This window comes from Talpa occidentalis, unplaced genomic scaffold (genome assembly GCF_014898055.3).
Source record: "Talpa occidentalis isolate TD23 unplaced genomic scaffold, MPIMG_talOcc4v2.1 talOcc4.5, whole genome shotgun sequence".
Classification (NCBI taxonomy): domain Eukaryota; kingdom Metazoa; phylum Chordata; class Mammalia; order Eulipotyphla; family Talpidae; genus Talpa; species Talpa occidentalis.
The window spans coordinates 95,486,325-95,496,553 of record NW_023604861.1 but is presented as its reverse complement, the minus strand read 5'-3'; the positions used below and the strand labels follow the sequence as shown (position 1 = coordinate 95,496,553).

The 10,229-nt window shown below is 45.6% G+C and overlaps 1 gene segment (V, D, J or C); it reads left to right on the top strand.

The window, feature by feature from the left end:
• Window positions 1–9,537: 9,537 nt before the first annotated feature.
• Window positions 9,538–10,027, top strand: LOC119259157 (immunoglobulin kappa variable 1D-13-like). The segment is given in 2 exon segments: window positions 9,538–9,592; window positions 9,711–10,027. Coding segments are annotated over 2 exon segments (372 nt in total).
• Window positions 10,028–10,229: the final 202 nt, after the last annotated feature.

The window sequence follows — 10,229 nt, the reverse complement described above, 5'->3', positions numbered from 1 at the left end:
ACAAAAACCACCCAGGGAGCAGATGTGTGAGGCTGGGCAGCCCCAGCTGCCTCTCCTCATCCCTCTATCTGCTGAGAGCACGACTCAGTTGCAGCCATTCTTTGAAACTGACAGGAGGGTTTGGGTAGACAGGGCAGTGAGCTCCACTGCATCCTAACTCTCGCTCTTCCTCCTCAACTCTAGCAAAGGAACATGGCAATTCCTCTGCTGCTTTATTAAACACACAGCTAGCTATATCCAAGGAGACTTGTTTTGGGCATTGACCACAGTTCATAAATCAAAGAGAAGTCACTCTAGAAAGTCTGAGCAGAATTGCTTGTAAACAAGAAAAATTATATTATTTCAAAGGCCTGGGGATATAATAAGGGAAGCAGATATATAGACAAGTGATCGTCTAGTGTGTCCCCAGATGGCAGAGAACATATTCCACTGGGGTACTGGCTGCCTGGCCAAAGGGTCCCCAGGCCTGTAGAGGAAACTCTGAGGTGGGTGTGCTCATGACCTCAGCTGCCTGGACCATCTCAGCAGTTGAGTCTCCAGTCTTCTTCTACACCCATCTGCCACAGGTACCCATGGATAATACTGGATGCCCCTCCTCTGTCTTCCAACTTCAGGAAGGACCCCTCACTGAGCAATTCTATAGGGAACTATAGGTGAAAGGGGCTCTGGGAAATGTGTTGCAAGTGATGGTGCTGATGGGGAATTGACAGCAGATAGATAGTCACCATTTTGTTGTTCTTTAAATAAATGTTTTTTTAAAGAAATAGTTTCCTTTTCTAGTTTGAATTATTTTTTAATGGGTTAACAACAATATATATGTTTTAGGTGTACAGTTCCTTATTATACCCTGGACACATCTGCCATGGTTCTATGCTATTTCAGGCACAACTTTTTGAATAGAGAATAGGATTTTTTAGACAATGACAAGGTGTTGCTGTAGAATCCTAGATGTCGATGCTTTGTTTCTCTGTCAGGGTTTGTTGAGTGCCCAGAAGTGCCCTAATCTGACACACATTCATCAGCTTCACACACCAAGGTCAGAAGTCCAAATGACAACACACTGGCATCACCACCTGAATCTGCTACAGAACTTCTCTGTTCTGAGTCCCCTCTAAATTGTGACCGCAGTTAGCTGACAGGTGGTGTCCGGAGCCGCCTGAAGCATGCGCCATGTTGCACATGTGCTCGATGAATTAGGTTTCGATTTACTGTTTCACCTTCGGAGAAACCCCTGTGTTCTCCTGTAAATCACGCGAGACTGAGAGGCACGATGGGAGGAGGGACCGGGGTATAAGAAGGGAACCACGAGAGAGAGAGGAGGACTGCGAGGAGACTGTAAGGAGATACGGCAAGGGTTACTGCGAGAGGAGCAGAGAGAAGGCCAGGGAAGTAAGAAAGTCAGGGAAAAGAAAGATATGGAAAAGTAGGAAAAGGATAAAGGAAAAATAAAGAAGCAAACGCTAGCGTCAAGTTGTCTCAAGCCCCTCATTTCAATCCTCAGCCCTTCTCTTTTCGTGCCTCCGAATCCCGCGGGTCGGGACAGGTGGGATGGTGCCGTTTATGCAAGTGTGGGATGTGTTGTCGCAACATTTCAGAGGTGATTACAAAACACAGTGCTTCAGTATCTGTCATCAACAGTGCCAAAGGCATTTACTTGTCTTAATTTGACGGGGGTGATCTGAATACTTCAGACATCTGGACCCTTGACATGTTTACCAAAGTGGCAAGACCATGAATTTTTGTAGGATATGCATCCACCAACTGCAGCTTGTGTTTCTATTAAACACACACCTGGTCATTCCTTGTTCATCAAGTCTAGTTAACGTGATGTTGTGAGGTGTGGTGTGATGCTGTTTGGAATGTTCAGACAATGAATTAGGACAGAGCACAGGAGAGGTAACTGCCTTGCGCCAAGACTGGACGAATGGCATCTTGTTCATTGCAGATAACATACTCTGTAGCTCAGTGGGTTGGTGTAGCCCGGCAGTGCCTGTATTTGCTCAAGCCTGGAGTCAGCTCTTTGAAAACCTTCACACCCCTATCTGCAGATGGTCAGCAGAGGGAGATAATACACAGAAAGAAGGAAAAAGGGTGAGAGCTCTCCTGACACTCCTCTCTAAATATTTAAACCACAGGAAAGCCCCATAATTTGCATATGCTCTTTCTCTTAAATCTCAAGTGGTCCTGTCTCTCAAAATGCTATAAGAAGATCTATATCTTAAGATATGTCTTGAGGGTCTCCGAGGTGGCACAGCGGTTGAGCGCTGGGCTGCAGAGCTGCCCGCAGCCTCTGCAGCACCGGTTAGATCCCCAGCCACTGGGTGAGGGTCCCACATGGCACGCAGACTTCTCCTGCTGTGCCCGCTGCTCCCCTCAGCAGTGTACTTTGGTCCTCCTGCCTGTTCTGCTTCCCGCATTGGCTCTGGTGAATTCTCTCACCCTCCCCCGCTTCTGACTGTACCCAGTGCTTGAATAAATAAATAAATAAATCTTAAAAAAGGATAAATAAATAAATACATCTTAAAAAAAAAAAAAGATATATCTTGAGCAAAAGAGAAAAGTCAAAGAAGAGATGGGGTTACCGTTACAGCTCCTTGGAGTTCTGCTACTCTGGCTTCCACGTAAGAATATTTGGATAAATACAATGCTATCAGGAGTTAGCATAATGAATATATAAAGAAATCAAGCAAGACACACACACGCAAACACACACACATACACACACAGGCATGCGCACGCAAAAGGAAGCAAGCAAACAACAATCAAGTAGAAATAAGACAAATAGCTTGTGAAGCCAGCCAGCCTGTATTGGAATCAGGGCCATTAGGTCCACACATGCCCTGGGGCCCACCCACAGCCAACAATGGGCAGAAGTTGCCATCCACTGGCCAAGTATTGTGTTAATTTGATGGTGAGCCTCTCATGGTGCAGGCTCTGCTGGAAGGAACATTTGATAAAAGATTTCTCAACTCTGCATCACCCCATGTATCCACTCCATGCTTTTTTTTCCAGACATCATTCTTCTAATCTTGCCATTTCTACTTCCATTATTTAAAACTCTTTTCTCAAAGTGATACTCTTGGCTCTAGATGTCACTAATACATTTTCTATTTGATCAGCATGCCTGGTGGCAATCACTCTTGTGTCTGTCACCTCCACCTCCAGGTCTGACCTGGAGCCCTGGAGATACTATGCAGACAACTCCAACTCCTCCCACACATACAAACACACACACACAAACACACACACTCTGCTCCGCCCTTGCATGGCCCTTGCATGGCATCCACAATCTTTATCCCCCTGCAGGGGTGTCCTCTGGCCCACTCTGGACTCTGATTTCTGCACTGTGGGTCCCCACCCATGTGAATAACCTCCTTTATGTCCCTTCACTTGCACACCCAAACTGGGTGCATCTTTTGTCACATGCATGTGGGGAACCCTCCACCCTCCTAGCTCAGCACTCCCACTACACTTGCATCTTCACCCCACGTACATGACAGCTCCATACTGCATGGGCTTCAGCACCCTGCGCAGGCTTCCACCTCACCTGTCAGCAAGGTTGTCTCCTCCCTCTGCTGGGGGCCCAATGTTCTAAACCTAATCATTAAGAATAAGCCCTTCTTAGGAACTGAGAGACTGGGTGATGGTAGAATATGCAGGTTTAGGGGACATAGTAGATTTAAGGTTATGATTGAGCTCTTGGTCTAAGGTGAACCTCAGCTCCTAAAGAGAAAGAAGTTGATTTAAGAGGAAATAGAAAGCAGGAGAAAAAATGTGAGAAAATCGGGGTACCGTTAGCATGGATAGTTTAATAACAACATTGTTAGGAATGTGTCTGTGCTTCCCAGATGTGGAGGGGAAATCCCTGCCCTAGCTGGTGTTGGTGGAAAAGATGGGGCAGAGTTCCCATAAAGGCTGAGCAGGGATCACAGGTGAGTGATGGCAGATAGGGTGTCTGGTCCCTTCCTTACAAACCCTGATCACTCGGTTTTTCTATTTGGGCATATAATTTATAGTACCTCTGGTTGATAGTGCCAATAATGTAGCATGTCAAACCATTAGAGCAAGAGAAACCTCTCTGGCCTCATGAATATCCATAGGTTCCAAATTGAGGGAGGTTCTGAGGTTGTGTCATGCCTGACAGACCCTGTCTGCATTGGAGAGGAAGCAAAGAAGCATGTCCTCAACCATGAGGAGAGCAAAAATAACACTCTATTCACAAATTGATAGTGCCCTTGGTGCCCATGGAGAAACACATTCTCTGCAGGCAAATCTCTGGTCTGACCTGGACCCTGGGGATATTGTGCTGTGCAGTTACTGAGCCAAACCAGCCTGCAGCTCTGCCCAGCCTGTCCCACCCTGCACATTTGCATGTTCCCTGAGCACAGCCCCTCCTTCCACACTTATGACTAGTCTATGGAGCCCCTGAGGGTCAGTCCAGTCAGGACCCAGCGTGGACATGAGGGCCCCCACTCAGCTCCTCAGCCTCCTGCTGCTCTGGCTCCCAGGTGATGAAGGAAACACCAGGACTTGATCAGCCCTGGGTGGGCAGGTCCCCTGGCCCTCAGGGAAGTCCTCTGATGACAGGATGACAGTGTGGGTATGTTTTCTGTGTCCATCTCAGGGGCCAGGTATGAGATCCAGATGACCCAGTCTCCACCCTCCGTGTCTGCATCACCAGGATGCAGTGTCATCTTCACCTGCCAAGCCAGTGAGAGCATTAGTTACTAGTTACACTGGTATCTGCAGAAACCAGGGAAAGCTTCTAAGTTCCTGATTAAATATGCGACCAATTTACAGCCTGGGCTCCCATCCCACTTCAGTGACAGTGGATCTGAGGCAGATTTCACTCTCACCACCAGCAGCCTGGAGCCTGAAGATGATGCCACTTACTTAAGTGTGGAAGGAGGGGCTGTGCTCAGGGAACACGCAAATGTGCAGCATGGGGCAGGCTGGGCTCCGCTGCAGGCTGGTTTGTCTCAGTAAACGCACAGCACAGTATCCCCAGGGTAACAGCGTCCCTCTCACAATGACACAAGCTGAACAAAAATCACCCAGGGGGGGCCTCCCCGGTGGCGCAGCGGTTGAGCTCTGGGTTGAGAAGCTGCCCGCAGCCTCTGCGGCGCCGGTTCGATCCCCGGCTGCTCCCCCAGCCACCGGAGGAGGGTCCCACATGGCTCACAGACCTCTCCTGCCGCCCGCTGCTCCCCTCAGCAGTGTACTTCGGTCCTTCTGCCTGCTCTGCTCCCCACTCTGGCTCTGGTGAATTCTCTCACCCTCCCGCACTTCTGACTGTACCCAGTGCTTGTATAAATAAATAAAAAATAAATAAATAAATCTTTAAAAATAATAATAATAAAAAAAAAAACCACCCAGGGAGCAGATGTGTGAGGCTGGGCAGCACCAGCTGCTCCTCCTGATGCCCCATCTGCTGAGAGCACATCTCATATGCAGCCACACTTTAAAGAAGACTGCAAATGTAGGCAGAGATGGCAGGGAAGCTCCTCTACACCCTAAATGTTCCTCCTCCCCAGCCAAGCAGCATGAGCTGGACAATAAATTCAAAAAAGACAGTCATTCTTATATCTGAGGAGTCTGGGTTACAGCATCAGCCAGGGTTCATAGCATAAAAGAGAACTCACACTAGCTAGTCCAAGGAATTATTTGTTAATAATAATAATATAGAACTAAATCATGTATCATTTCATATGTCTGTGGATATGGTAACAATGGAAACAATGCCAGAAGTGGAAAGATGGTGTTTCCCCAAAGTCAGAGCAGTGATGTAGGTCCCAGACTCTGACTTCTGCAGGAAACTCAGAGGTGAGGCTGCCTATGCTCCCTGCTGCCTGGAGGGTCTCACCAGGTGATTCTCTCATTGTCAGCTCCTCCCACACACCTGCCTGCTAGTGCTCAGGAGAGGACTAAGACATCCTCTTCTGACTTTCCAATTTCAGGGCAACACCCTCATCAGGGGACTCTGCAAGAAATAACAGAAAGTAAAATGGTTCTTGGCAATGTGTTTCCAGAAATGATAGCGATGTTGGGAAGCTGACAACCCAGTGTTATCACTTATTCCCCAACTCAAGTTTTTAAGATAGGGGTTGAACCCCAGATATTCTTAAACGTTCCTCCAAGTATCTAGCTAACCTGGGTTCATAGCAATGAAACTTTGTTAAGTCATATATATACAGAAAAGTAAAAAAAATTACAGTAAATATATAGGAATCGTTGACAGACTTCCTTGATAAAAACCGCATGGGGATGTACATGTCTATGTGTGTGGTGGCACACGCTCTTTTTTTTTCTTTGATATGCAAATGCCCTGTTGCTTAGAATCTGTCCGGAATCCAGTGGTATCGTCAGTGTCACAGGAGCTAGTTAGAGATGTGTTCTGGGGAAGGTTCAGAGGGAAAGAGGTAAATAGCAAACCCATCCCAAGTTCCACTGATTCGTGGAGGGATGCCTTTTCTCCCTGCAGGATTATGAGCTTTAACATGAGAGCTGCTAGTCAATCCACTACATTATTTATTGATTTCAAAGATGAGGCATAAATTTTATTACAATATAATTGTAGTGATTAAATGACGTGCCCCCCACCCCTTCAGCCCCCTCCACTCCCAGTGGCTAATATGAGATTTTCCTTGTCTCCTGCAGGGGGCACCAGGGAGATGAGGAGCTGTGCTGTGGCACCATCTTGCTGCAGCTCCTGTGTCTGACACCCTCAGGCTGCAGGGCCAGGAAACCCCATCAATAGAGCCTTGATCAGTCAGCCCAGGAGCCTGCTGCCTCCAGAAGCTTCAGAGAGTATGATCACAAAGGGTGCCCGTGCAGTGAGCTGTGAGGACAGATAATGGAAAGGAGGCACAAACATCTTTGTTCCAGAGAATGTGATTGTATCTGAGAAGAGTGTGAAAATCAGCTTAAAACATAAAAGAAAATAAAGTCCAGAAAAAAAATTGCTAATGTGAAATATTATTAGGATTCACTGTTCCCCTTTCACACAATTGCAGCCAACTTGAAACCTAAATTTGTTAATATAATGGGATGTATGTGTTTGTGAACCTGTATTTCAAAGGTGACTCAATATTTATAAGACTGGTATCAGCTCATGGAATATATTCAGGTCACTGAACAGAATGAGGACACGGTGAATAAAGTCATAGCTCCGTCTCAGACTTGTTTTTGATTTCTTAAATGCATTTCTGATGTTCCTCTTGGGCATCAGGCTATATCCAGAGGAATCCCTCATATTTTCCTCAACACAAAAACTACCTCAGAAAATGAGGGCTTTGATTCTTTAATTAATTGAATGATTTTAATTGAGGTGATATTTGGATACCCGCATCAGGTATCACCAACATAGTGCAACCAGCATCAAATCAACCTTAGTCCACCACCATAAAAACCCTTGATTTTTTTATACCCCTCCTGGAGGAAGAGTGAAATAACTTCAGCTCCTCCGCTCTGCTAAAGCACTTCCATTTATCCTTACTTAAAACTGAAAATATAAAGTTACAGTATCACAACTTGCCTCATCATAGGCCATTATTACAAAAATCGAAACACTGACCTCATGCAGCTTGCATTTGAATGGGATGCTTAGGTTATAAACAGGTAAGATTTCTGGGCTGCTGCTCCTACCCTGCTCCCTCTGGTCCCTGCCTGGAGCCAGGTGCTTGCCCAGAGTGAGGGGGGCTGTGGGTGTCCTGTCCATTTAGTCTGTCCTCAGCCCTCATCATAGCAGAGTCAGAGGAAAAGAAAACTGGATGGTACAACTGTTAAAATATTTCTATTTCTGCAAAAGTAAAGTCAATTACAATCTCATTGATTGCCAAGTATACAAATCATCTTTAATCATGAACAGGGGACTTTCAAGTCATCCTGGGACATGAAACATCCAACACACAAGTCAAAGGAGAAAGTCAATCTCTGACACTATGTACAAATATCACTTGTGCAGATGTCCCTGGAGTCTCTCACCATGTTTAATATTTATTTCTAGTTAAAAATCACATTCTGCTTCACCACACTCCTCCATTTTTTTCTCGGAAAAAAGTTTTCATGAGATGAGGAAGAAATGGGAGTCTTTATCCTTCATGTTCCTTGGGCTTATAGTGACTACTCATGAAGAATTTATTTATTTTTTTCCTTCTGTAATCCTTTGCTCAGTTCTTTGAGTACAGGTGGGAGGGAGGACATTTGAATTCTTGCTTCCAAAGCATCAACTCTATCCTTTCAAAGTTCTCAAATAGTATTTGGATTTGAGAATGTCGATTCCAATGTGTTTGAAGGATGAAATGAGGGGCAGCTGAAGAGCCTTTCAATGAACTGTGGCTGCAGTGCCCTGGCAGAGGATGGCCAGTGCCTGAGCCTGACCATGTGGAGGGAATTCAGAAGCTGCTGGAATATGAGGAATGGACACCACACCTGATAAAGAAGCACATGATTGTGGGATGTTTGTCTTACAGTAAATCTACCCTTAATCTGATGGTGGAAAAGAAGTCCAGAGTGGAGAAACAGGAAGAACTTGGATCTGACAGTTAAAATAATTAAGTCACAGGTTTAAGCCTTTCTTTCAGCTTGCCACGCTGGATATTATTTTGTATAAGCACTCTTCTATTTATGTAGTATAAATTGATATTTCTGTTTATTACAACTGAAAATTTAATACATGATCTCCATGATTTGGTAAAGTTTTGGGCAATGTATTTTGCTAATAAGTTTGGAAATAATCATGATTTTATTAACACATGGTAATGTCAAGTCCCAGGAAATGGGGCGTAATTTGTGTTTAAGATAGATCTGTTCTTATATTAGAACCCACAAAGACATGAAGGCTAAAAATTGTATAAGTCAAAAATTCCTGGGGAATTATTGGTTATTTAATAACACTATTAAAAAGGTTTTGACATTAATCCATAAAATGCTCTAAAATGAAGTTAAAATGCACTCTTATTTTAGTACAAGCCTGAGACAGAATAGGATCTGCAGGAAATTAATGGAGAAAAGAAAAAGGATTTGATCATATATGTGTCCACATAAAAATACATACAGACTCTCTGGCAATACTTCTACTACTACCACTACTACTACTATTAATAGGGATAATATTGATATCAGCAATAACCCAATATTTTCATTAGACAAATATTAATATGCACTTTACAATCTGTTCCTCATCATAAATTATTCAATCATTACTTCCTAAATAGGAGGAACATTGCTATTTATGGAAATATTTAGAATGCATTTTGATAACCAAAATGGCAAAAGACATCATTATTTCTGATGGCCAGACCCATGTGACCCCCAGGGAGAATCTGTTCTCCATGTCTGAGAGCGTCTGGGACACAGGCCACAGGGCCTGCACTGTGTACTCGGGCCCCTGGGGGTTATGAGCAGAGTCAGCCCCCCAGCTGTGCCCAGCCTGGCCCGCCCCTGCTCATTTGCATCTTTCCAGGACAAGGTCCACCTTCCTGGAGACTTATTAGTGACACTTCAAAACCCTGAGAGTCAGTCCAGTCAGGACCCAGCATGGACATGAGGGCCCCCGCTCAGCTCCTCAGCCTCCTGCTGCTCTGGCTCCCAGGTAAGGAAGGAAACACCAGGGGTTGATCAGCCCTGGGTGGGCAGGACCCCTGGCCCTCAGGGAAGTCCTCTGATGACAGGATGACAGTGTGGGTGCGTGTTTTCTGTTTCCATCCCAGGAGCCAGGTGTGCCATCCAGATGACCCAGTCTCCAGCCTCCGTGTCTGCATCTCCAGGAGAAAGAGTCACCATCTCCTGCCGGGCCAGTCAGAATGTTAACAAGTATTTAGCCTGGTACCAGCAGAAACCAGGGAAAGCTCCTAAGCCCCTGATTTATTATGCATCCAATTTGCAATCCGGGGTCCCATCCCGTTTCAGTGGCAGTGGATCTGGGACAGATTTTACTCTCACCATCAGCAGCCTGGAGCCTGAAGATGCTGCCACTTACTACTGTCAACAGTATGATAGTTCTCCTCCCACAGTGATACAAGCCTGAACAAAAACCACCCAGGGAGCAGATGTGTGAGGCTGGGCAGCCCCAGCTGCCTCTCCCCATCCCTCTATCTGCTGAGAGCACAACTCAGTTGCAGCCATTCTTTGAAACTGACAGGAGGGTTTGGGTAGACAGGGCAGTGAGCTCCACTGCATTCCTAACTCTCATTCTTCCTCCTCAACTCTAGCAAAGGGACATGACAATT